Source organism: Schistocerca americana, chromosome 1 (assembly GCF_021461395.2).
Source record: "Schistocerca americana isolate TAMUIC-IGC-003095 chromosome 1, iqSchAmer2.1, whole genome shotgun sequence".
In the NCBI taxonomy this organism is placed as follows: domain Eukaryota; kingdom Metazoa; phylum Arthropoda; class Insecta; order Orthoptera; family Acrididae; genus Schistocerca; species Schistocerca americana.
Genome location: NC_060119.1, coordinates 438,530,415 through 438,557,946, shown reverse-complemented (window position 1 = coordinate 438,557,946; position 27,532 = coordinate 438,530,415). Strand labels below are relative to the sequence as shown.

The following is a 27,532-nucleotide window of genomic DNA, read 5'->3' as shown; positions in this document are numbered from 1 at the left end:
TTGTAACTAATAGCACATCGCGGCCTGTGGTGAGACCTATGTGTCATGGGCGAACGCAGTCTGGAATAGGCAGCTCAGGTCTACGTCATACACGTGTACGCCCATCACTGGCATACAGACAGAACCTACTTTCATCACTGAAGACATCAAAGCGTCATTCCACTCTCCAGTAAACAGTTTCAAGACACCAGAGTAGCCAAGCTTGGCGGTTCGTAGTGTAAGTGGTAGCGTGGCCAGGTGCACACATTATCTCAATCGTGCTGCAAGCAGACGGTTTCCAATGGTTTCTGGTGTCGCAGCAGCTGAAACCTGTGCCAGGATTTCGTCCCTGTATGATGTTCGGTCGACCGTCGCTGCTTGCACGATGCGCAAATTTTGACGTGCATTTGTGCTACACAGACGTCCAGACCTGTTTTATTGGTGTGAAAATGGTCCACAGACCACTGCTGAAAGCAGCGACCCACCACCGATACACTGTGCCCAGTATTAGCAGCAGTCCGTCCGTACGTCCATCCACCTATGCGATCCCATAAAAATGGCTGACGTTATTCAGCTAGAGTTTGTACTCCTTGTTATGGCACGTTTGTGCCACAAAAAGAATGTTCCAAACGCTGTTCATCTTTAAACTCAGCTCAGTTACGGCCTGCAGAGTCAAACAAAGGGTGCACAGACAGAGCTTATGAGCGCCACCTGACCGTGGATGACCGTGACAGATGAATGGCTAAAGCTACAACTTCTCATTATGGACATATTATATCCTGGCACCACTGAACTCAGTCCTTGAGGTTGTTACATTTTTTCGGTCGTGTAATACCCTACCTCCTTATACGAGACAAATCTAGCAATATCGAAAACGGATGATACATTACCTTGTATTTTAATTGCATACTAGAGCGACTAAACTTCTTGGCTTCAATCCCGGTTAACATTGTGGAAGTCCCACAATATTTCATCGAAACAGGTGTTCGACACCTTCAAGTGATAGTACCGGGTGATTAATATTAAACTGACGGTTCTGCAGTTAGGACTATCTACATCGCAGTGCGGTAAAACATCGTATGTATGTTCATTAATCGGTGCTATAGGGGAGTATGCTGACAAAAATAATAGTTCCACTTTCTACCACAAGTGAAAAAATAGCGCTATAAGCAATCACGAGGTGAAATGTTCCCTGTCGTCAATATGCTCTTTGTCACATGTGCGAACTTGTCGATTTCTTTTGCAACGTGACTGTTGGTGTAAGGAATGATGAAGGTTGAAGTTTTCCGTACGAACCGCAATGACTGTTGAGAAGAAAGACCGTGCACTGCAGGTAAAATTGCTTAATTTGAACGACAGCAATAGCAGCGCTGCGCTGCGTTAATATCGCCGACAGAAACAGCTGTGAAGAGACCCCTTGTCAGTCATTGGGCTAAATAATATGATCCAGAAATTCGAATAAATAGGTGAATTTAGTGGTGAAGCATGGAGAGGGGGACGGCCCATTCCCGTGGCAGATGTTGACGGAATTTCTGTAGCTATAGCTGACCATGCAGGAACGCCTCAAATTCTGCAACCAGTGCTCGCACTGTGTCACTGGAATTGTCCCTCCCCAGTCAACAGTGCGAAAGATTTTGAGGCGCGTTTAACACTAATATACCTGCAAAATCCAGAATGTTCACCAAATGAAGCCTAAACGTAGGCACCGAGCGAGGTGGCGCAGTGGTTAGCACACTGGACTCGCATTCGGGAGGACGACGGTTCAATCCCGTCTCCAGCCATCCTGATTTAGGTTTTCCGTGATTTCCCTAAATCGTTTCAGGCAAATGCCGGGATGGTTCCTTTGAAAGGGCACGGCCGATATCCTTCCCCATCCTTCCCTAACCCGAATTTGCTCACCGTCTCTAATGACCTCGTTGTCGACGGGACGTTAAACACCACTAACCTAACCTAACCTAACCTAACCTAAACGTAGGCTACAACGCCGTGACTTTGCCCTTCGTTTTTTGGTACACTTGGAAGTGGATGACATATGACCAGGAAACATTGTTTGAACAGCCCAGCACATTTTGCTCTGCACGGTGCCACGAATGCACTGAACTACCGTATATTGTGTGGGAACATCCAAAACACTCAGCTTACATGACCAGATGGGTGTGGTTTCACAAGCTCCCGCTCCTCCTCCACCCACACCATATTCTGACTGCTTACAACACCATATTTTCAACTGGTGGCAGAAAGTGGAACTATTAATTTTTCAGCATGTTCCACAAGCACACTGATTAATGAGCGTACCTACCATATTTTAGCGTCCTGCGATGTATAGAGCTCGCAGTGCAGCACTCGGAATTCTGTCAGTTTATTTATGACCACCCGTTGGTTGCCTTTGTCATTGCCGCAAGACGCGACTGATGTTACTCGCCCGGAGACATCGAAGTTCATCGGGGCCAGGACCAGGAATTACATCCTACTACAGTTGTTTCGATCAAATATTGTGGGACTTAAATTGGGTTATCTAGCAGTAAACCCGAAAAGCGTACTTGGCAACGATACATCGGGAAAGCCTGAAAAGTCACAATTTTAAAGTGCGTTTTCGAGGTAGTTCAAATGAGCTACTTGGATGCGTAGAGAAACACAATAAATCACAAATAATTGTTTTCCGCGTTGTTCTGCAATAACTGTTTTGATGATAATTCAGTTTAGGCCTATTACGCCATCCTCAAACGACAACTGGCTATCATAGCAGCAGATGATATGTCTGCAGTAGCCAACTGATGTTTCCCAATCACTTATCTATCCCATTTTCTTGTAATATAAACGTATGAGTAAAGGATTTATTTATAACAGATAGTTGTACAGAGTTCTTGTGGTGTCACCGCCAGACACCACACTTGCTAGGTGGTAGCCTTTAAATCGGCCGCGGTCCGGTAGTATACGTCGGACCCGCGTGTCGCCACTGTCAGTGATTGCAGACCGAGCGCCACCACACGGCAGGTCTAGAGAGACTCCCTAGTACTCGCCCCAGTTGTACAGCAGACTTTGTTAGCGATGCTACACTGACAAATACGCTCTCATTTGCCGAGACGATAGTTAGCATAGCCTTCAGCTACGTCATTTGCTACGACCTAGCAAGGCGCCATTACCAGTTTATATTTGAGATTGTAATACTGTCTAAACAAGACCGATGTTCTCCAATTGTGGATTAAAGTTAAGTATTCCAAGAACTACGTTCTTTTCTTTATAGGATAATTACTTTACCTTGTTCCAGACCTCACGCCAATCTGCGTGAGCTTAAACGCGTGCCTTTCGGTTACCTCCGAGTGGCTTGGCTGTCTTGCCAAGTCACTACAGTTCTGTTTATTTATTTAAATAAAATTTTTAAAAAGTTAAATGGTCTGGCAGAGTGATGGAAGTCTGAATTGCTCAGACTCTTTTTTATCTTATTTTTGACGCCAAAAAATGAATGTTACCATACAGACTGATGCAGACGATTATTATGGTACCAGTACCTGATGAGGATCGGTTACATCTGATTTGATTATACAGTAACGTGGTGGTAACACTACTGCGCTTCGGTCGCGTTCTAGCCTTCAGAGATGATTGCTGTAGGTATATAGTATTATGGTGTTATATATCTACCGGAACTTTCCTTCTAGGTGCCTGAATGTGGACATGAATAGACTTATCGAAGTACAAGGTGCTTCTGAAAATTTTCGAGAATTTTAATATTGTGCCCAAACAACAGCAGTACAAACTCCTACCACTAAGAGCCCCTAGTCGTGTCTTTCAACTGCCAGTAAGCCACCTGGCCTCGTTGTGAGCGCATCGGTGAGGATTTCATAGCTGGTTTCTTCGCACGGTATTCTAATGCTTTCGTCAATTTCGAAATGGCTGACTGAAAGAATAAAAAAATCTGCATCAAGTTTTGATTGTAGCTTTGTGAAATTGCAGTTGAAGTCCACCGCGCGCTAAGGAAAACTTCTGGTGAGCAAGCTTTGAACCAAGAAAGAACATTTGAGTAGGTTAATTTATTTAAAGATGGCCAGGAGTCGGTGGAGGGCGTGAGACACTCCGACCAACCGTCATCGTACACAAAAACAGAAACAATCGCGAAAGGACGTGGAGCGATCACCAAGAACAGAAGGCGGATAATCCACGTCGTTTGTGAAATCGTTACAATTTCGTACGGGAATGTCAACGCATTTTAGTTGATGGACTGAACATGAGAAGAACTGCAGCGAAGTTTGTTGTCTTTTGAACTCCGACCAACGAGGCTGTCGAATTCAGATGTGCTGTGAACTGCAAACAAGAGTTCGAGGTGATCCAAATTTCGTGTGCAGGGTAATAACGGTTACGACCCTGCAACAAAACGACAACCTTCGCAGCGGAAGCCACCGTATTCTCTGAAGTCCAGAAAAAGCACGCCAAGAACTCAGCAACCTCAAATCAATGCCATTTTCCTTTATGGAACTGTCCATAAAAAGTTGCTTTCATGTGTTCGGACGTCAATAGAGAGATTCTTCTGCAATATTTTGGTGCGACTGAAGTGGGATGTGGGAACGCAAACGGCTTGAGAGATGAGAGAACAAAGACAGGTTGCTGCATCATGATAGCGCACCTGCACACACCTCGATTATTGTGAGAGTACTCCTGACAAAAAGAAAAAAAAATCTCTTCCCGTGCTGCCTTACTCCCCTGGTCCAGCCCGTTGCGATTTCTTCCTATTCCCGAAAATGAAGCTGAAAGGGCAGCGATTTGATTCAGTAGAAGAGATTCAAGCGGAAACGCAACTAATTTTAAACTTGATTCAGCCGGCAGACCTCCAGCAATGTTTTCCAACAACAGGAAAATCGCTGAAAGCGTTGCATACAAACACGAGAGGACTACATAGATGACGGTGGAATTAAGATGCAAGATAAATTTTCTGACTTTTAGGCGAATATTTTCGGAAATTGAGGGAAGAATCTCGTAACACCTGAACAAAATGAGATGCACTCTGATGTCTACTGTAAAATTAGTCTCTTTCTTGAGTTCATATGAATAAGGGACTCTCAAACGAAAACGAGACCGATGGAAAAAGTAAGTAAACTACTTACTATTTCAAAAGTAATCGCCTAACTGTTAATACATTTATCCCATTAAAAAAGACGGTCAATGCCTTCACGAGAAAATGTTTGCCTGTGCCTATGGAGTCGTGATGGTACCCAGGTGTGCACAGTTTCATCCGATGCTGATCGACGGCCACGAATAACTTTCTTCAACGCTCCAAACCTATGGAAATTGCGTGGGAAGAGATCGGGACTGTATGGAGAATGTGTAAGAGCTACCCAGAGAAACTTCTGGGAGGGCCGAAGTGTTGCCAAGTTGTTTGGACTGCGCTACCAAGCCCTTACACATTTTCAATATAGTTCCGATTCCTTCCCATGCGATTTCTAAATTCTTGGAGTCCTGAAGAAAGACACTGGCGGCCGTCGATTTGTTTCTGAAGAAGAGGTGCACATCTGCACACAACCATGGTTACATTTGCAACCTCAAGCATTTTTCCACGAAGGCAGTGATATCCTTGTCTCAGAGTGTAATAAATGTATTCACAATTTCAAGACTGCTTTTGAAATAATAACAGTTTAGTCCCCATCTGTCTGGTTTTCAACTGACTTCCTCTTGTAAGTCAGGATAGCACTGTTCTAGTATGAACATCATGTTGACTTTTTTCGTTATTTTCATGTTGCTGATTCTTATATGACCTCTGTTCCACACTTTATGATTACCGCCAATGCTGCTTGGAATAGCATCATCCCTGCGCTTGTTCATATACTAGTTGTCTTGTGGCTTATTGTATGAGGCTTTAATGGCTGCATGCTGCCGTTTCATGCAAACGCACGTTGAAAGATGTACAGTTATCTGTAATATAATTCCCAGGTATTTGTAATTTCCTACTTTTTGCAGCGGTTCATTGTATAGAATTAAACTGTCTTTGAATGATGTTTTTCCTCCGTTCCTGAATGTCATTTGAGCAGTCTTATCTTGCTTTACTCTTATTTTCCTATGTGAAAGTTAGTCTTTGTAGTACTTTCCAAGCATACTCTATCACTATTTATCCTATCACCTGTCGCATGCGTACAGAATCATTTCTGCTTTTGAGTCTTCCTCTATTGTGTTCGTGACATTCTGTGCATGGATGTTAAACAGTCGAAGAAGAAGAAGTTCTACAAACGCCAGCTATAGTAGATGGCATCTGGACCAGAGACTGTAGGAACCAGTGACACGTAACAATAAGACTCGCAATACACAGGTTTCATCATAAAATATTTATCAGTAACACATTTCACGAACCGATTCAAGAGCATAAATGTGTGCTGTTCCGTCAAGTATGTCAAGGATGTAAAAAATACCACATGATAGTGTGCACAACAGAACGAAATCTGTGACAGACTATGGCAAAGGCTAAAAACTTACATAACCTTGCAAATTAATGCTCACTCTGAGCACACATTGCTAATTAATAAATGGATAAAATTAGTTGTATTGCGACATTTTAAATTGAATATTCGAAGTTAGCTGCTAATACTTTCGTTATATTTCGTACAACAAGCCTATTTCGGCTGTAATGTCATTGTCAAGTACATACGAATATTACAGTTTGTAGACTTAATTTAGTCGGTATTTGTACATATAGCATTTTTGATGAATTCTTTTGTCGCTTATCGCTGTTGTTATGATGATAAAATAAAGTCTCGCAGTAATTTGACAGCTAGTTGACAGTTCTCAATGATGCTGTACGTTTACAAAGTGTTAACAGCTCTTCGGCGGTATCGTTTGAGTTACAGGTAATTTAGTTGTTTGTGCAAATTTTGGTTGTTTATTTTATTTTTCTTTTGTCATGTTCCCCTAGTTCAATAAGATTTTCCAGGCAATATTTATGTCTGAAATAGGTATGTTCGTTTAACATACCGAGCGGATAACTTGAGCGGATAATTTTTCATGTTTGTATAAATTTCTAATTCTTCCAGGATTACCAGAACGACATATTAAATGAACAGACCGACTTCAAACATAGTTATTACCTGGAAAATTTTACTGGCATTGTGGAAGATAATGGATAAAGAACAAACAACCAAAGATTACACAGACAATTAAATTATCAGTAATTCTTACAGTACCGCTTACCAGCTATAACCAATTTGTAGCCGGAGTGGCCGAGCGGTTCTAGGCGCTACAGTCTGGAACTACGCGGCCGCTACGGTCGCAGGTTCGAATCCTGCCTCGGGCATGGATGTGTGTGGTGTCCTTAGGCTAGTTAGGTTTAATTAGTTCTAAGTTCTAGGGGACTGATGACCTTAGAAGTTAAGTCCCATAGTGCTCAGAGCCATTTGAACCATTTTGAACCAATTTGTAAACATATAGCGTCATTGAGAGCTGAGAGTTAGCTGTGAAATTATTACGTGACTTTATTTTACAGTCATAAAAACGGGACAGTTGACAAAAGAACTCATCAGTGTTGAAATACGTACATCTCGTCCAGCGAGACGTAAGTTTATATGCAGAATTAACTGCATATACAAATATCGCAAAAGAAAATGAAATTTACAAGCTGTAATACATCTACATCTACATACATACTGCGCAATCCACCATACGGTGCGTGGCGGAGGGTACCTCGTACCACAACTAGCATTTTCTCTCCCTGTTCCACTCCCAAACAGAACGAGGGAAAAATGACTGCCTCTGTACGAGCCCTAATCTCTCTTATCTTATCTTTGTGGTCTTTCCGCGAAATATAAGTTGACGGCAGTAAAATTGTACTGCAGTCAGCCTCAAATGCTGGTTCTTTAAATTTCCTCAGTAGCGATTCACGAAAAGAACGCCTTTTCTCTAGAGACTCCCACCCGAGTTCCTGAAGCATTTCCGTAACACTGTCGTGATGATGAAACCTACCAGTAACAACTCTAGCAGCCCGCCTCTGAATTGCTTCTATGTCCTCCCTCAATCCGACCTGATAGGGATCCCAAACGCTCGAGCAGTACTCAAGAATAGGCCGTATTAGTGTTTTATAAGCGGTCTCCTTTACAGATGAACCACATCTTCCCAAAATTCTACCAATGAACCGAAGATGACGATCCGCCTTCCCCACAACTGCCATTACATGCTTGTCCCACTTCATATCATACAGGGTATTACAAAAAGGTACGGCCAAACTTTCAGGAAACATTCCTCACACACAAAGAAAGAAAATATGTTTTGTGGACATGTGTCCGGAAACGCTTACTTTCCATGTTAGAGCTCATTTTATTACTTCTCTTCAAATCACATTAATCATGGAATGGAAACACACAGCAACAGAACGTACCAGCATGACTTCAAACACTTTGTTACAGGAAATGTTCAAAATGTCCTCCGTTGGCGAGGATACATGCATCCACCCTCCGTCGCATGGAATCCCTGATGCGCTGATGCAGCCCTGGAGAATGGCGTATTGTATCACAGCCGTCCACAATACGAGCACGAAGAGTCTCTACATTTGGTACCGTGGTTGCGTAGACAAGATCATTCAAATGCCCCCATAAATGAAAGTCAAGTGGGTTGAGGTCAGGAGAGCGTGGAGGCCATGGAATTGGTCCGCCTCTACCAATCCATCAGTCACCGAATCTGTTGTTGAGAAGCGTACGAACACTTCGACTGAAATGTGCAAGAGCTCCATCGTGCATGAACCACATGTTGTGTCGTACTTGTAAAGGCACATGTTCTGGCAGCACAGCAAGAGTATCCCGTATGAAATCATGATAACGTGCTCCATTGAGCGTAGGTGGAAGAACATGGGGCCCAGTCAAGACATCACCAACAATGCCTGCCCAAACGTTCACAGAAAATCTGTGTTGATGACGTGATTGCACAATTGCGTGCGGATTCTCGTCAGCCCACACATGTTGATTGTGAAAATTTACAATTTGATCACGTTAGAATGAAGCGTCATCCGTAAAGAGAACATTTGCACTGAAATGAGGATTGACACATTGTTGGATGAACCATTCGCAGAAGTATACCCGTGGAGGCCATTCAGCTGCTGATAGCGCCTGCACACGCTGTACATGGTACGGAAACAACTGGTTCTCCCGTAGCACTCTCCATAGAGTGACGTGGTCAACGTTACCTTGTACAGCAGCAACTTCTCTGACGCTGATATTAGGGTTATCGTCAACTGCACGAAGAATTGCCTCGTCCATTGCAGGTGTCCTCGTCGTTCTAGGTCTTCCCCAGTCACGTGTCATACGCTGGAATGTTCCGTACTCCCTAAGACGCCGATCAATTGCTTCGAACGTCTTCCTGTCGGGACACCTTCGTTCTGGAAATCTGTCTCGATACAAACGTACCGCGCCACGGCTATTGCCCCGTACTAATCCATACATCAAATGGGCATCTGCCAACTCCGCATTTGTAAACATTCCACTGACTGCAAAACCACGTTCGTGACGAACACTAACCTGTTGATGCTGCGTACTGATGTGCTTGATGCTAGTACTGTAGAGCAATGAGTCGCATGTCAACACAAGCACCGAAGTCAACATTACCTTCCTTCAATTGGACCAACTGGCGGTGAATCGAGGAAGTACAGTACATATTGACGCAACTAAAATGAGCTCTAACATGGAATTTTATCGTTTCCGGACGCATGTCCACATAGCATCTTTTCTTTATTTGTGCGTGAGGAATGTTTCCTGAAAGTTTGGCCGTACCTTTTTGTAACACCCTGTATATGTAGAATTAACTCCATATACAAATATGAAATTTACAAAGTGAAATATTCGCAGGCCTACTTGACAGTGGCAGTACTGCTGAAATAGGCCTATTGTACGAGATAAAAGCATTGACAGATGGCCTGATGGTTCATTTAAGTGTCGCCGGCTTGTGTGGCCGAGCAGTTCTAGGCGCTTCAGTCTGGAACCGCGCGATCGCTACGGCCGTAGGTCGGGCATGGATGTCTGTGATGTCTTTAGGTTAGTTAGGTTTAAGTAGTTTTAAGTTCTAGGGGACTGATGACCTTAGAAGTTAAGTCCCATAGTGCTCAGAGCCATTTGAACCATTTTTTCATTAAAATGTCACGTTACGAAGTGTTGCCTATTCCAAACCGAACTGTACAAAAAAAATATCATTGTGCTGTGGTGAAGGCAGAGCACAGTAATGCATGTCATAGGTAATAGAGTCCTAGGGTAATGTACGACGTCAATAAAAAATGTTCTTTGTCGGACACAGGAAACGGATATCCTTAGCGACAGCGATCCCACGGACTGTGACGAAGACACGGACTTCGACACGGGCCAAGAGTGCGGCGACGACGACGGCGACGTGGACGGCGACGACGAAGACGAGGGCGAGGCTGGCAGCGGCGAGGCGGACGGGGGCGGCGGGGGCGGCAGCGGCAGCGGCGATCTGGCGGACGAGGAGGAGCTGGACTTCATCGACAACGGGTCGTGCGTCGACGTGGAGGCGGCGGAGGAGCGGCGGCGGCCGGCGCGCAACCGCGGGCACTGCACCTACCACATCCCGGCGGACCTGCTGCCGCAGCCGTCGTTCAACCAGCAGCAGCAGCAGCAGCAGCAGCAGGCTGTGCCGCAGGCGCAGACGCAGCCGGCGCCGGCACGCAAGCCCTCCGGCCGCTACCGCGAGTCGTTCCTGCGTCGCTCCAGCGCGCGCCGCCACTCGGCTGCCCGCTCGGCGCTGCACGTCACCTCCGAGCAGTCGCAGGCGGCGGCGGCTGCTGCGACTGCCGACGCATCCTCGGCCGCCAGGGAGGGCACCGGCAGTCCGCTGCCCGTGGCGCGGCAGCACAGTGCCAGGCGGTAAGCTCGCTTCCAGTCATGTCTGTCTTAAGCCGTCGCCACTCGGGCCGTGCTGTCGAACGTCAACGTTGAGCGCGCTAAGTTCAACGTGCTGCTGAAGCCTCAGAAATGATGCGAATTTTGCATACGGTACGTGGGCCCCAACGTGGTATACACGATCACAAAGCACTCCAGCGGCAGTTGCGGGATGTTTCTAGTTCGTAAATCACACTGTTTACTGAACGGGCGCTCGTAAAATTAACACGTTAGCTCTATTAAAACGCACATTTCCTCCATCGTCCACGAAAAGGAGAGTAACATGTCCAATCAGTAAGGGCACAGGCTTATAAAAGTTCCATTATAAACAGTACGACACAAATTTGCAATACTTCTCCATATAAGATAAATATTATTTCATCATTCCCACATTAGGAGTGATTTAAAATGGAATGATCATATAAAGTTGATCGTCGGTAAAGCAGATGCCAGACGGAGATTCATTGGAAGAATCCTAAGGAAATGCAATCCGAAAACATAGGAAGTAGGTTACAGTACGCTTGTTCGCCCACTGCTTGAATACTGCTCAGCAGTGTGGGATCCGTACCAGATAGGGTTGATAGAAGAGATAGAGAAGATCCAACGGAGAGCAGCGCGCTTCGTTACAGGATCATTTAGTAATCGCGAAAGCGTTACGGAGATGATAGATAAATTTCGGTGGAAGACTCTCAATAGCTCGGTGCGGGCTTTTGTTGAAGTTTCGAGAACATACGTTCACCGAGGAGTCAAGCAGTATATTGCTCCCTCCTACGTATATCTCGCGAGGAGACCTTGAGGATAAAATCAGAGAGATTAGAGCCCACATAGAGGCATACCGACAATCCTTCTTTCCACGAACAATACGAGACTGGAATAGAAGGGAGAACCGATAGAGGTACTCAAGGTACCCTCCGCCACACACCGTCAGGTGGCTTGCGGAGTATGGATGTAGGTGTAGATTTTAGTAAAACCCCAAGGTCAGAGCAAAGCACAAGCTGTCCTATAGATTAAGCTAATCGAATAAAGTCACCCCTAAAAAAAAAAAAAAAAAAAAAAAGGTGAACTTATATTTACATAACATCAAATATTATAGTATATACTTATATTAAACTAATAATAAAGTATCAGAACCTAATAAAAATGTTAGGAAAAAATTTGGAATTGTCAAGCCGCTATTGCCCAGACATGCTACTTCATACGTATCAGCAACACTACTAACATTTTGTTCGTTTTCGTTCGTTGTATCTGCTCGGGACGGACGTCGCAAGACACCCGTTTCAGTTCGTCGTTGATCCATTAATCCATTAACTCAGTTTTTTTTTATTACGGAGGGCAGCTAACACTCTGACCGAACATGCTGAGTTACCGTGCCGGCATCGCTACACTTACAATAGACTATTGGCGCTCAATCATAGCATGTTACCACATGCTAAAAACCTTAATCGTAGATATGTTACTAATTGAAATTTAACTATAACAAATTGTGCCAATAACAATGCGTTTTGGGTGGATCTTCAGTGTGTCGCTGCCTTCAAATAGCATACTGTCATAATACGCAAGTTACAATAATGCTTTTGCCACGAATAGATGTTTCTCATTATTTTATTGGATCGAATCACACAGTTAACAACGGGTTTTCCAGTGATTCTCAATTTGCTGGTGCTCAGAAACGGCATATATATGCATAGGCTTGAAATGAATGCCAATATGGCGCCTCACAACTCTGTACTGAAGGGAGACGGCGTGCGTGCGACGTAGGTGGCGTTGTGCCATCTCATTGGTCAACGCTCAGACGCACGCTCAGAATATCTGACATGCTAGATATTGCTCTGCACGTTCGGAAAGACTCCCGAACGTGCTTTTCCACGCTATGACGTCAGAAACTTGGCACGCTCAACGTTCGGTCGCATGGTCCATGTGCCGACGGCTTTACAGGGAGACAACCCGGCAGTCGGATAATGGTAATTTTTATATTTGTAGTACGTGAGGTATCAGTCTCCCGAAGCGAACCGGTGCAATTCTCAAAAATTCTCGAGGTAATCGTCCACCTCCTTAACTCAGAGGTCAGCGCATTCTGACTGCCATGCAGCGTGCCCGGATTCGATTCCCGGCTGTGTCGGAGATTTTCTCCTCTCGAGGACTGGGTATTGTGTTGATCTCATCATTTCATCATCACTCACACGCAATCTGGCTGAACGGAAAAGACTTGCAGCTCGGCAGCCGAAATTCGCCGGGTAGGAATTCCCAGCCGTCAATACCATTCGTCCTTTTCGTTTCGTTTCATTCTCAGGATAATCGGCTTTGTATTTTTCTGAGGAACTTTAATTCATTAATATCTGGTAGCGTGGTTCACTCGGTAGTATTAGAGAACGGTAATCGGGTAATCTTTCGATTGCTGGTTCGAATTTCGCTATGGCCTTTCTTTTCGTTTTATTTTTTCGTTCAGTTCCAGTACCTACATCATTTAAATATAAAATCCATCGAATATATTGTAATTAACACATACCTAATCATCATTTACTGTTACAAATGCACGTTTTTGTTTCTAATTACGTATCGGACATTCAAAATTACAGTTTTTATTGCAAATATAAACTCTTAATTGTCGATCTTCTGTAAAAAAAAAAAAAAGTGTTAACAGACTTGAAACTTTATTTCTCATCTACGTGATCTTCATTAACAATCTTTTTTAGAATATCCATAATTAAGAAATAATGATTGAAATGTTGGCAGTATGTAATTAGAAACCAGAAGACATGCATTTTCGCGTTAAATGGTGATTAGATACGTGTTAATTAGCACATACCGGATGAATTCTATATTTGAATTATGTAGGTATTCGAACTGAACGAAATAAATAAAACGGAAAAAGAAGACCTTAATGATATTCGAACAAGCGATCACTTGATTTCTCGATTACTACTGTGCAACGGTACCAAATTTATTTTCCTTTCCAGCTTTTATTGAACAGTTTACAGATTTATTACATCATAATACAGTAAAAATACATGGTGAAAATTGCCTTAATTTTAGTGAGGTAAAGTGCCTCGTAAAACTAGTACATCGGTTTTATCGAGAACTTTTGAGAACTGCACCTAAGTGCTTTGGTTGAGTGATATTTCAGTTCTGAACGTCACAAAAATACAAATAAGTACATAAATTAGATTGACAGCTGGTGTTCTTGTTACACCATAGATGATACAGACCGCGCATGTTGATTACAGTCTGACCAAATGTATCCAGACACGTACGAATGGACCTTAATATGTACTGTGTCCAACCTTCGTCTCTACGAAAAGTTGAACCTCTGCTGGGGACACTTCCGGTGAGGTATCTGGATGTGTTTGGAGCAATTCCATCCTATTCTTCCTCAAGAGCCCAAACCAGAGAAATCGACGAAGGGATATTATACGAGGGTTGCCCAGAAAGTAATGCACCGCATTTTTTTTCTCGGTCGAAAATAATGCTACGAATGCGAAACGTGACGCATGTATTATTTGAAGTCCACTGAGTGAGGGCGCCAAGTTTCCGTCACTTTCGACAGATAGTGTAGCTGTTGCAGGACAGTTTCAGAATGGCGTCTGTAGGTGGTGTACGTTATAAGCAAAGTGCTGTCATTGAATTTCTCGCTGCAGAGAAAGAAACTGTGGGGAATATTCACAAACGCTTGTTCAAAGTCTATGGAGCATCTTCGTCGACAGAAGTACAGTTAGTCGGTGGGCACGGAGGGTGAGGTCATCAGAAGGCACTTCGGTGATGCTCCACGATTTGCAGCGGTCGGGGAGTCCTGACATGTTGAAGCGAGCTGACTTTGTCATTCGCGAGGACAGACGCATTACTACTCGGCATTTGACGCTGCATCTGTCAATCAGCAAAGGAAGTGTGGATGCAATTAGTCGCACTCTTGGATTTTCAAAAGTGTGTACCAGATTGGTTCTGCGGTGTCTAACGGTGGTTCTCAAATCGCACAGAAAAAAAAGCTTGTCTTGATTGGTTGTAGCGTTCTGAAGCTGAGGGTGGAGGCCTTCTTGTTCCGGATTGTGATAGGTGATGAAACCTGAGCTCACCATTTTGAGCCCGAAACAAAACGACAGTCGATGGAATGGCGCCATTCCCACTTTCCACAGAAGAGAAAACAAAGCAACTGCTTCTGCCAGTAAGGTCATGATCACCATGTTCTGGGACTGGAAAGTTGTGAGTCTCATTGATTAGATACCAAGAGGCTGTGCCATTAATTCAGAAGCAAATGTCAACACATTAACAAAACTCAAGACCACTTCCAGCGGCTTCGGCTCCACAGCACCGCAGGAGATATTTTGCTGCAACACGATAAAGCTCGGCCCCACACAAATCTGAGGATTGCTGCACACATCGCAAAACAGAGTTGGACAATGTTACCCCTCCCACCCTTCAGCCCTGACCTGGCCCCATCGTTTGAGCCATTAAAGGATACCACTCGTGGAAGATATTTTGAGGACTACGAGAAGGTGATTCACACAGTGAAGCAATGGCTCCACCACCAGAATAAGGATTGGTACCAACAGGGCATAGGAGCCCTTGTTTCGCACTGGAGGAAGGCCATAGAACGGGATGGAGATAACGTGAAAAAATAGAGTGTGTAGATAAAACACCATTCTTCCGCGTGTGTAATTGTCATTATGTTCATTAAGGAATTGTTGAAGAAAAAGAATGCGTTGCATTACTTTCTGGCCAACCCTCGTGTTTAACGTCCCGTCAAGAGTGCAGTCATTAGAGATGGAATACAAGGTAGGTTTGGGGAATGGCGTGGAAGGAAATCGGCAGTACCCTTCTGAAACGAGCCATCCCGGCATTTGCATGGAGCAGTCTAGGGGAATCACGGAAAATCGAAATCTGGATGGCCAGATTGGGATTTAAATCGTCCCCCTCCTAAGTGGGAGTCCACTGTGCAGTGGTTAACTGCTCTGCCTAGTTTAGTAAACCACACAAGGTGGCGAAGTTTGGCACGAGCGTCTAGAGCGAAGACACGGTTCTGACTCATCCCACAGATCTTCCACTACGTTCGGGTCGGGACTCTGGGCAGGCCAGTCCATTTCAGGAATGTTATTGTCCACAAACCACTGCCTCGCAGATGCTGTTTTTTGGCAGGGTGCATCGTCATGCTGTTACAAACAGCCGTCTCTGAACTGTTTCTATAATGTACGCAGTATACAATGCTTTCGTATCCTTCCACATTTACTATTTTCTTAAGCGCAATAAGAGAACTAAAACGTATCAATGAAAAATACTCCCATACTGCAACATCACATCCTCCATATTTCACTGTTGGCACTACCACATGACGACAGGTAATGTTCTCCAGGCATTCGCCAAACCCTTCCATCGGACTGCCACTTGGTACAATGTGATTCATCGCTGCAAATCACTCGTTTCCAGTCATCCATTTATACCACCTCAAGTATCGCCTAGGATTGAATACAGAAATGTGTGGCTTATGAGGAGCTGCTCGACCATTGCACCTCATTGAAATGATTCCTTCCACAATGCTCGACGTTCGCTATCCTTCAGTACATGAGATGTGCCTGGTCTTGTTTTAGCTGCGGTTGTTCTTTCGCGTTTCCTCTTCATAATCACATCACCAACAGTCGACTTGGACAGTTTTTGAATGGTTGAAATCTCCCTGTTGGATATGTTACTCAGGTGATATCCGGTAACCAATAGCGTTCGAAGTCACTGATCAGACCTGACCGGCACATTCTGATGTTACTTTTTCTCCACTGACAACACAGTTGCCTCCTTTTATAGTCGCGGGTCCGCCTGTCGCGACACCTGTCGGCTAATTCTGCATTGCATAGGGGTGGTCGGCTACTATTGATCAAATAGTGTGTCTGGCAGAAATACCTTGGTCTTCAGATCTAAAACTCGAACAATATCGAATATTTTGAGAAGTCATAATCTTGACTCGCTACAAGAGTTTTCTCTGTAATTAATGTTTTATAATACATTACGCTTGTTATCTTGACATTGTTTTATTATCTATATTGAATTAAGCAAAAGTCATAAAACATAAAGTTGGTTCTTGTATAAAAACCGTACATTGTGCATATAAACAGATGTAACTTCTTATAAAGGCATACTGCATATTTCACACGAATTGTTAAGGAACTTGGAGGAAACAAAATGCTTCCTGCCAGAATGATATTTTGTCTTACAATCCTGTTGAAGAAGTTAACTAATTCACTCACAGTCCAAAAAATACTGAAATTTCCCCTTAGAATTTTAATTCCATTGCTTGTAAAAATAAAGGCCTTTAATCGTTTCAGACTGTTGGTTACAGTATCACCCGTTCATATGTAAAAACGATGACCGTCGCATTAATATTGGAAATTTTTGGCGAAATTGTGTTAACTGTACAATTGCATATGTAACACTAACACAAGATGTTCCGATGTTGATTTCGTCTATAAATACACACTTCGCATGATGTGCAACGACAGAAATTTGGTTTATGCCCTCCGTCGCGTGACTTAGATATTGGTTTCAAACCGTGCTACTAAAGAGATGTGGTCTGCCCGTGTATTTGCTTTAGTGTGTGTCCTATTTTTAGATTGGAGTAACAGGGCACCCATGGTATAGGGTAGAGCCTTTGCTCAGCAATCAAAACGTCCTCGGGCACGAGTTAGAAACGCACCATCGTTCAGATTTTGATTAATAATCACTATTAGCGGCCGAAGACTTCCGGCATAAGAAGTCAACCTCATTCTGCGAACGGTCTTGTCCAAGAGGGTAGAGGAGCGGACAGTGATTCAGTGCACTGTCTTGTCCTTGGGGTGGGAAACTGCCCCTAAAATGCTGAAGAATCAGCAGTGATCAATGGCATGAGGATGCAGAAGGCAATGGAAAACAATTCATTAAAGACAGATGACACGTATCCACAGGACATGTGGCCTCTAATTGAAGAAAGAGAAGGTCATGACGATCTCTCCATTGGCAAAATATACCGGAATAGTCCCCATTTCGGATCCCTGGGAGGGGACTGCCAACGAGGAGGTGACCTTGAGAAAAAGATTGACTAACCAACGAAAGCATAACGTTCTACGAGTCAGGGTATGGAATGTTAGCAGCTTGAACGCGGTAGGAAGGTAGAAAATCTATAAACAAAAATGCAAAGGCTCAATCTAGATGTAGTAGGCATCAGTGAGGTGAAAGACAAGGATTTCTGGTGGGATGAGTGTAGGGTAATACCAGCAACAGCAGAAAATGGTATAAAGCGGGGTAGGATTCTGGAAGGTAGGGCAGAAAGTATGTTACCGTGAACAGTTCAATGTTAGGGTTGATCTTAACAGAGTCGACAGCAAACCAACACCGACAGCCGTAGTTCAGGTATACATGCCAACGTCAGAAGCTGCAGATGAAGAGATAGAGAAAGTACATGAGGAGGATATTGAAAGGGTAATATAGTGCGTAAATGGAGATGAAAATAAGATAGTCATGGAGGACTGGAATTCAGCTGTAGGGGAAGGAATAAAAGAAAAGGTTACAGGAGAATATCGGCTGGGGACAAGGAACGAGAGAAGAGAAAAACTAATCGAGTTCTGTAATAGATTACAACTAGTAATAGCGAATACTCTGTTCAAGAATCATAAGAGGAGAAGATAAACTTGGGAAAGGTCGAGTGATATGGGAAGATTTCAGTTAGATTACGTCTTTGTCAGACAGAGACTCCGAAATCAGATACTGGATTGTAAGGCAGATCACTATCTGGTAGCGATGAAGAGTATACTGAAGTTTAAGAGATTAGTCAGGAAGAATCACTACCCAAAGGAGTGGGATACGGAAGTTCTAAGGAATGAAGAGATACGCTTGAAGTTCTCTAAGGCTATAGGTACAGCAATAAGGAATAGCTTAATAGGCAGTACAGTTGAAGGGGATTTGACATTTCTAAAAAGGGTAATCACAGAAGTTGGAAAGAAAAACATAGGAACAAAGAAGGTAACAGTGAAGAAATCATGGGTAACACAGGAAATACCTCAACTGATCGATGATAGGAGGAAGTAAATATGTTCAGGGAAATTCCGAAGTACAGAAATACAAGTCGCTGAGGAATGGAATAAATAGGAAGTGCAGGGAAGCTAAGACGTAATGGCTGCATGAACAATGTGAAGAAATCGAAAAAAAGATATGACTGTCGGAAGGACCGACTCAGCATATAGGAAAGTCAAAACAATCTTGGGTGAAATTAAAAGTAAGGGTGGTAACATTAAGAGTAGAGAATTCCACTGTTAAATGCAGAGCAGAGAGCGGATAGGTGGAAAGAGTACATTGAAGGCCTCTATGAGGAACAAGATTTGTCTGATATGGTAGAAGAGGGAGGACTCGCTTTAGAAGAGATGTAGGATCCAGTATTAGAATCAGAATTTAAGAGAGATTTGCAGGACTTAAGATCAAAGAAGGCAGAAGGGATAGATAACATTCCATGAGAGTTTCTAAAATCATTGGGTGAAGTGGCAACAAAACGACTATTAACGTTAGTGTGTGGAATGTATGAGTCTAGCGACATACCATCTGACCTTCGGCAAAATATTATCCACACAATTCCGAAGACTGCAAGAGCTGACAAGTGCGACAGTTATAACACAATCAGCTTAACAGCTCATGCAACCAAGTTGCTGACAAGAATAAGGTACACAAGAATGGATAAGAAAACTGAGGATGTATTAGATGACGTTAGTTTGGCGTTAGGAGAGGTAATGGCATCAGAGAGGCAATTTTGACGTTGCGGTTGATAATGGAAGCAAGACTAAGGAAAAATCAAGACACGTTCGTAGAATTTGACGAACTGGAAAAAGCATACGACAACGTAAAATGGAGCAATATGTCGAAATTCTGGGAAAAATTGGGGTAAGTTATAGGGAGAGAAGGGTAATATACAGTATGTACATGAGCCAAGAGGGAATAGTAAGAGTGGACGACCAAGAACGAAGTGCTCGGATTAAAAAGGGTGTAAGACAGGGATGTAGCCATTCGCCCCTACTGTTCAATCTGTACGTCAAGGAGGTAATGATGGAAATAAAAGAAAGGTTCAGGGGTGGAATTATAATTCAAGATGAAAGGATATCAATGATACGATTCGCTGATACTATCCAAAGTGAAAGTAGCAAAAATTACATGATCTGCTGAACACAATGAACAGTCTAATGAGTACAGAATATGGATGGAGAGAAAATGGAAGACAGAAGAAAGTAAATGAGTTGTAGAAAAATTGAGAAAAGCGAAAAACTTAACATCAGGATCGATGATCACGAAGTAGATGAAAAAATTAAGGAATTTTACTACCTAGGCAACAAATAAGCAATAACGGATGGAGCAAGGAGGACATCAAAAGCAGACCAGCACTGGCAGTAAGGGCATTCCTTACCAAGAGAAAAGTCTACTAGAATCAAATATTGGTCTTAATTTGAAGAGTTATTTCTGAGAAAGTACGTTTGGAGGACAACATTGTATGATGGTGAAACATGCACTGTGGAAAAATCGGAACAGAAGAGAATCGAAGCATTTGAGATAAAGCGCTAAGCCGAATGTTGAAAATCACGTAGACTTATACAGTAAGGAATGAGGAGGTTCTGCAGAGGAAAAGGAATATGTGGAAAACACTAAAAAGGAAAAGGGACGGGATGATAGGACATCTATTAAGACATCGAGGAATGACTTCCATGGAACTAAAGGGAGCTGTAGAGGGTAAAAACTGTAGACAAAGACAGAGATTGGAATACATCCAGCAAATAATTGAGGACGTATATTGCAAGTGCTACTATGAGATGAAGACGTTGGCACGGGAGAGGAATCCGTGGTGGGCCGTATCAAACCAGTCAGACTGATGACTGAAAAGTACCGCCGGCCGGAGTGGCCGAGCGGTTCTAGGCGCTACAGTCTGGAACCGCGCGACCGCTACGGTCGCAGATTCGAATCCTGCCTCGGGCATGGATGTGTGTGATGTCCTTAGGTTAGTTAGGTTTAAGTAGTTCTAAGTTCTAAGTCCCATAGTGCTCAGAGCCATTTGAACCATTTGAAAAGTACCGACCATCATCGCAATATAATTCTAAGCTTCCCTTCTGGTGGAAAAGCTTTTTATGAAGTTATCGATTCATTCAACGATCGACAGTTGATATTACGTTTGAAGGTTCATTGACAACATTGATAAGCACACTGAACAAAAAGTTAGTAATCTTCAGTGGACATCACGCTGATGTCATCTATCTTCGCCTCTAGCTTTGATAATGGCTTCAATTTCACGAGGAAGTTTCTTCAGGTATGTCATATATGGTTGCAGGCACTCTTTGATAATCAAAGCCCGTAGACCTCCCAAATTCGGGAATTTTGATTATTATGTCTCACCCGCTGTTTTGGACTGTTCCCATCATTTTCTGGGGGATTAAGGTAAGTGATTTATCAATCCAGTTGACATTCACTAGGATGCCTGACTGTTGGTCAAGCTAGGAATGTATCTGTCCAACCCTGTGAACATGGTTGCTCTCATCTTGGACAGTAGTGTCCGCAGTATAGTCATAATAAGATTTTTTAAAGGGAAGGGTCAGGGAAAATGTTCAGATAACTGTGCTGTTTCGTATTCACGGTACCACGAATGAATGAGCACGCCCAAGTCATGGTAAGACAAACACCTTCGAAACACCTCGAGCCCCAACTACACCACCTCCGATCAGCAACTGCTCAGTGTTTGTATTGTTTGGCCTGTCGAAGACAGGCATCTGTGTGCACCCTCATTGAGCAACGGCCTTTTGCTAGGTAACCGGCTACAAATGTACGTTCATTATGTGGAGTTCAATTCGAAGTGTTCGCTCGGAAACTGATTGCGATGTACCTACATTCGCTGACAGTAGCAGTCCCTCTCGTGTTTGCAACTGATTGTCACTCACCAGACGTGACACTCTCCTCCGGTCCATGTCATTTAGAGTCTTTCTACGAATACTATTTTTCGTCCGAGCTACATAGCTGCGAAGGGTACACCATTCCCTGTAGGTACGCTGGTCAGTCTTGATATAACAGCAGATCGAGCAGCCCCATTTACGGTATAGTGATGGATACGTCCGAACACGGTAGTCTCTTTCTGCCTTTCTGTTCACGCCTGCACGTTGTGTGGCCTTTCTGCACTGAATTCCATACAGCTGACTGGCAAGTACAGTACTTCACTGCCATGACTTACAACAGCGGTTGGGGTCCACATTTCTACCTGTTACCAGTTCTGCACCGTCCACACTGCTCCAAAGCGACCAGTGTGATCTTTCAAAGGGTGACTAATATTTTGCCCGTCGAGCTTATGTTAGAACGACTTGTAAGTGCTGAGTGTTAATGTGGGCTATCTTGGATTATAACAGAGCATGAATGGACCATACTACAGCAGATCCCTCACGTATTCACTGCTGAACAAAGAAATGTAACGAAATTGATGCCTATTACCAGGGCCGCTTCGATATCTATTTCCACACAAGTGACGATTTATTTGTCCCCTTCCCCCTTTCGTCAGATATTAATCGGCTTTTTTTGTGCTCTTGGTGAAACCTTTAAAAATAAGTCTAAATGTAGTGATCGTGGCTTTCTTTATTTTCAAAATAAGCAGTACATAGGCATTCTTGAATTTCTGAATGTTATTCCAGAGTGGTAAATACACTGACGGAAAAAATAGCAACACCAAAAAATAATGTATTGCAATAACATTTCGGGAATTCAATTCTCTAGATAACATATTTAAGGGGGGTAGGACGTCAAACGGGCCGTCTTGGAGCAGAAGAGACGCCACAGGACATTTTAATTTCCACTGTCTATACTTTTACGAATAAATTCATAAAACTTTGTCAGCATGACCAGGAAGGATTCAGGATCCACAATCATAGCAGTGGAAGTTAAAAAAAAAAATACAAAATAATTTATTTTTTTTACATGTGAAAGTTCATCATTTTTTCACTTGTATTGGCTGCGTTTGTTGGAATAGGTACACGTTTCTTCATAAGTAAGAGTGTGTCTTCGATGAATTTTGCGCAGCATACAAACCATACTTACAGGTGTGTGAAACTCTAGAAATTAATTAATTTATGAAAAAATGAATGTGCTGTTACATTTTTAACTTTATGCTTAAAAAAAATCAAATTTTATAGTTAATTATCTCAATTTTTATCACAGTTTTTAATAGATTTGGAAAATTCTAGAGTTTCATACACCTGTAAGTATGGTTTGTATGCTGTGCAAAATTCATCGAAGAATCTCAGTTAATTATGAAGAAAAGTGTACCTATAGCAACAAATGCAGCCAATGGTAAGTGAACAAAAGGTGAAATACAAATGTAAAAAAAAAAAAAATATTTTCTTATATTTTTGAACTTCCACCACTATAAGGGTAAATCCTGAATCCTTTCTGGTCATTCTGACAACGTTTTATGAATTTATTTTTAAAAGTATATACAGTGGAAATTGAAAATTCCTGTGGTGTCTCTCCTGCTCCAAGTCGTCCCGTTTGATGCCCTACCCCCCTTAAGTGATTAACATTGCACGGTCACCGGTTAATGTAAGCGCCACATAAGCCATTGCAAATGTGAAATGCTATTACGTTAATAACCAATGTAACTGCCAGAACGTTGAATGCAAGCATGAAAACGCGCGTGCATTGTGTCGTACATGTGCCGGATGTCAGTTTGTGTCGTGATGTTCCATGCCTGTTCACTTGTTCAGTCAGTACAGGGATTGTTAATGCTGTTTGTGGATGACACTTGAGTTGTTGTCCCATAATGTCCCCTACGTGCTCAACTGGACACAGGTCTGGTGATCGAGCAGGCCAAGGCAACATGTCAATATTCTGGAGAGTATGTTAGGTTACAAAAGCGACTTGTGGACGAGCGTTATCCTGTTGGAAATCACCCATTGGAGTGCTGCGCATGAATGTCAGCACAACAGGTCAAATCACCAGACTGACATACAACGTTGAAGTCAGGGTGCATGGGGTAACCATGAGAGTACAACTGCTGTAATGCGACATCACACCCCAGACCAAAACTCCATGTGTAGGTCCAGTGTGTCTAGCACGCAGACAGATGGGTTGCAGGCCCTCAGGTGGCTCCTTCTAATCAACACACCGCCGTAACTGGCGCTGAAACAGAATCAGCTTTTATCAAAAAACACAACAGACTTCCATCCTGCCCTCCAATGAACTCTAGCTTGATGCCACTGAAGTCGCAAATGACGGTGATTTGGAGTCAATGGAATGCACGCTACAGGGCGTCTGGTTCGTAGCTATAACTGACGCAACCGATTTGTAACTGCCTATCGGTAGTGCCATGTGGCTGTCTGGATCCTGGTCTTCTTGCGGCTGTAAATTTTTGTGACCACCGCTGCCAGTAATTGTGTGCAGTGGCTTGCATTCAGACCCAGTCATTTTGCAATATCGCAGAAGCAACACCCAGCTCCTCGTAGCCCTATCACACTACCTTGCGCATAATCATTGAGGTGTTGATAATGGTATCTTTGCTGCCCTTGAGGCATTTTTGACTAAAATCAACTTACCCCATCCAATCTCAGTAGTAACTGAGGTTCAAATGGCTCTGAGCACTATGGGACTCAACTGCTGTGGTCATCAGTCCAGTAGTAACTAGCACTCAAGACTGTTACAGCGTGTATTTAAAGCAAACCTGATTTGCACCCTAATAGTGGCGCTACTAGCACCACCACTCTTAGGTGACTGGTGTGAATTCTATGAGGTGCGACAATACAGTAATAAGACTGATGTGAAAAAAAATGTTGCTTACCGCTTTAGTCAAGTTTAGTGTTGCCTCCTTCAGTACTCCTTCTGATTGCACACACTTTTTCCAGCTCTTCTGCCATTGATGGTAACATTTCTGGAACTCATCTTCTGTGATATCCTCCAAGATCCTCGTCACAGCTTTTTGGACATCTTGTGTTGTTTGAAAATGGTGTCCCTTGACCACCGTTTTGACTCTTGTAAATAGAAAAAAGTCGCACGGAGCAATATCTGGTGAATAAGGTGGCCGTGGTAGTACTGAAATTTGTTTTGAGGTTAAAAATTGTTGTACTGACACAGCAGTGTGGGTTGGCGCATTATCGTGATGCAGAATCCAATTATCAGCAGTGTTGGCACGGACACGAAGAACTCTCTTACGAAGTCTTTCTAATATTTCTTTGTAGTAATACTGGTTAGCTGTTTGTCCAGGAGGCACCCACTCTTTATGAACAATTCCCTCGGAATAAAAGCAGCACACAGGCATGCATTTCACTTTTGACTTTGTCATAGGAGCTTTTTTTTGGTCTGGGTGATCCCTTTGAGCACCACTGCGAACTTTGGGGTTTTGTCTCTTGATCGTACTGAAAAAACCAACTTTCATCACCAGTGATAACACGGCTCAACAATTCTGGATTGATTTCTGTTTGCTCTAACAGATCGGCTGCCACGATTGATGTCCAGTTATTCTGCAATCATTTTCATGGATAATCTTCGATCAGATCGTAAGCACCCTGGCCAAGTTGACATCCGTCCATGAGGTTGATGGCCGTACATTGCGGCCTTCATCTTCAACATTCGTTCTGCCTTCACTAAACATTTTATGCCAACGAAAAACTTGAGCTCTTGATATAACCTCCTCTCCAGAAGCCTTCTGAAGGTTACCGTAAGTTATGGTCGCGTTTTCACCCAATTTAACGCAAAAAGAAATGGCATACCGTTGCGCAATATTATGCGGATCCATTTCCATGACGAGAGACACAAACACATGTCAACTTACTACAGCACAACTCACGACTGAGCAGTTGCATCAATGTGCCGCTTGGACTAGAAGCAGCTTATAGACCAAGGTCAAAGATATTGTGCCTACGAAAGCCTGCAGGTTTGACACATCTTGCAAAGAAAGTAAGTCTCATTACTTTATTGTCGCACCTCATATATAGACTTAATCTTTAAGATGTAGAAACACGCTTACCAACTTTCGTTTATGTCGCACAGTTCCTTCTCAGTGCTGAGATTTTTTTCCCGTCGGTGTATTAAGAGAAGAAATAACTAATTTCAACTCAAAGTCATCCTGAGATGTTACAGCTGAAGTAAACTCTGAAATTTGTCATGAAAATAGTTACAAATTTATGAACATGGTAAACATTATTGTGTAACTATCCAGCCGAAATGTGTGCGTGTGTGATCTGAAATATGCACTACTGGCTATTAAAATTGCTACACCACGAAGATGACGTGCTACAGACGCGAAATTTAACCGACAGGAAGAAGATGCTGTGATATGCAAATGATTAGCTTTTCCGTGCATTCACACAAGGTTGGCGCCGGTGGCGACACCTGCAACGTGCTGACATGAGGAAAGTTTCCAAATGTTTTCTCATACACAAACAGCAGTTGGCCGGCGTTGCCTGGTGAAACGTTGTTGTGATGCCTCATGTAAGGAGGAGAAATGCCTACCATCACGTTTCTGACTTTGATAAAGGTCGGATTGTAGCCTATCGCGATTGCGGTTTATCGTATCACAACATTGCTGCTCGCATTGGTCGAGATCCAATGACTGTTAGCAGAATATGGAATCGGTGGGTTCAGGAGGGTAACACGGAACACCGTGCTGGATCCCAACGGCCTCGTATCACTAGCAGTCGAGATGACAGGCATCTTATCCGCATGACTGTAACGGATCGTGCAGCCACGTCTCGATCCCTGAGTCAACAGACGGGGACATTTGCAAGACAACAACCATCTGCACGAACAGTTCGACGACGTTTGCAGCAGCATGGACTATCAGCTCGGAGACCATGGCTGCGGTTACCCTTGACGCTGCATCACAGACAGGAGCGCCTGCGACGGTGTACTCAACTACGAACCTGGGTGCTCGAATGGCAAAACGTAATTTTTTCGGATGACTCCAGGTTCTGTTTACAGCATCATGATGGTCGCATCCGTGTTTGGCGATATCGCGGTGAACGCACATTGGTAGCGTTTATTCGTCATCGCCATACTGGCGTATCACCCGACGTGATGGGAAAGGGTGCCATTGGTTACACGCGTCGGTCACCTCTTCTTCGCTTTGACGGCACTTTGAACAGTGGACGTTACATTTCAGATGTGTTACGACCCATGACTCTACCCTTCATTCGATCCCTGCGAAACCCTACGTTTCAGCAGGATAATGCACGGCCGCATGTTTCAGGTCCTGTACGGGCCTTTCTGGATACAGAAAATGTTCGACAGCTGCCCTGGCCAGCACATTCTCCAGATCTATCGCCAATTGAAAACGTCTGGTCAGTGGTGGCCGAGCAACTGGCTCGTCACAATACGCCAGTCACTACTCTTGATGAACTATGGTATCGTGTTGAAGCTGCATGGGCAGCTGTGCCTGTACACGCCATCTAAGCTCTGTTTGACTCAATGCCCAGGCGTATCAAGGCTGTAATTACGGCCAGAGGTGGTTGTTCAGGGTACCGACTTCTCAGGATCTATGCACCAAAATTGGGTGAAAATGTAATCACATGTCAGTTCTAGTATAATATATTTGTCCAATGAATATCCGTTTATCATCTGCATTTCTTCTTGGTGTTGCAATTTTAATGGCCGGTAGTGTAAGCATTCCGTTAATAACGCCACGTATTACTCGTACCTGCGCGCAAGATAAGATAGTCTTGGATGAAATTTGAGCCCAATTAAACAAGGACTTAATC

At 43.5% G+C, this 27,532-nt stretch overlaps 1 protein-coding gene across 1 annotated transcript in view; it reads left to right on the top strand.

Moving 5' to 3' along the window:
• Positions 1-27,532, top strand: part of LOC124559675 — a 766,753-nt gene that overhangs the window by 724,283 nt on the left and 14,938 nt on the right. Inside the window, exon 8 of the mRNA XM_047130913.1 lies at positions 10,228-10,814. Coding sequence (XP_046986869.1) covers positions 10,228-10,814 — 587 coding nt within the window. The remainder of the gene's footprint in view (positions 1-10,227; positions 10,815-27,532) is intronic.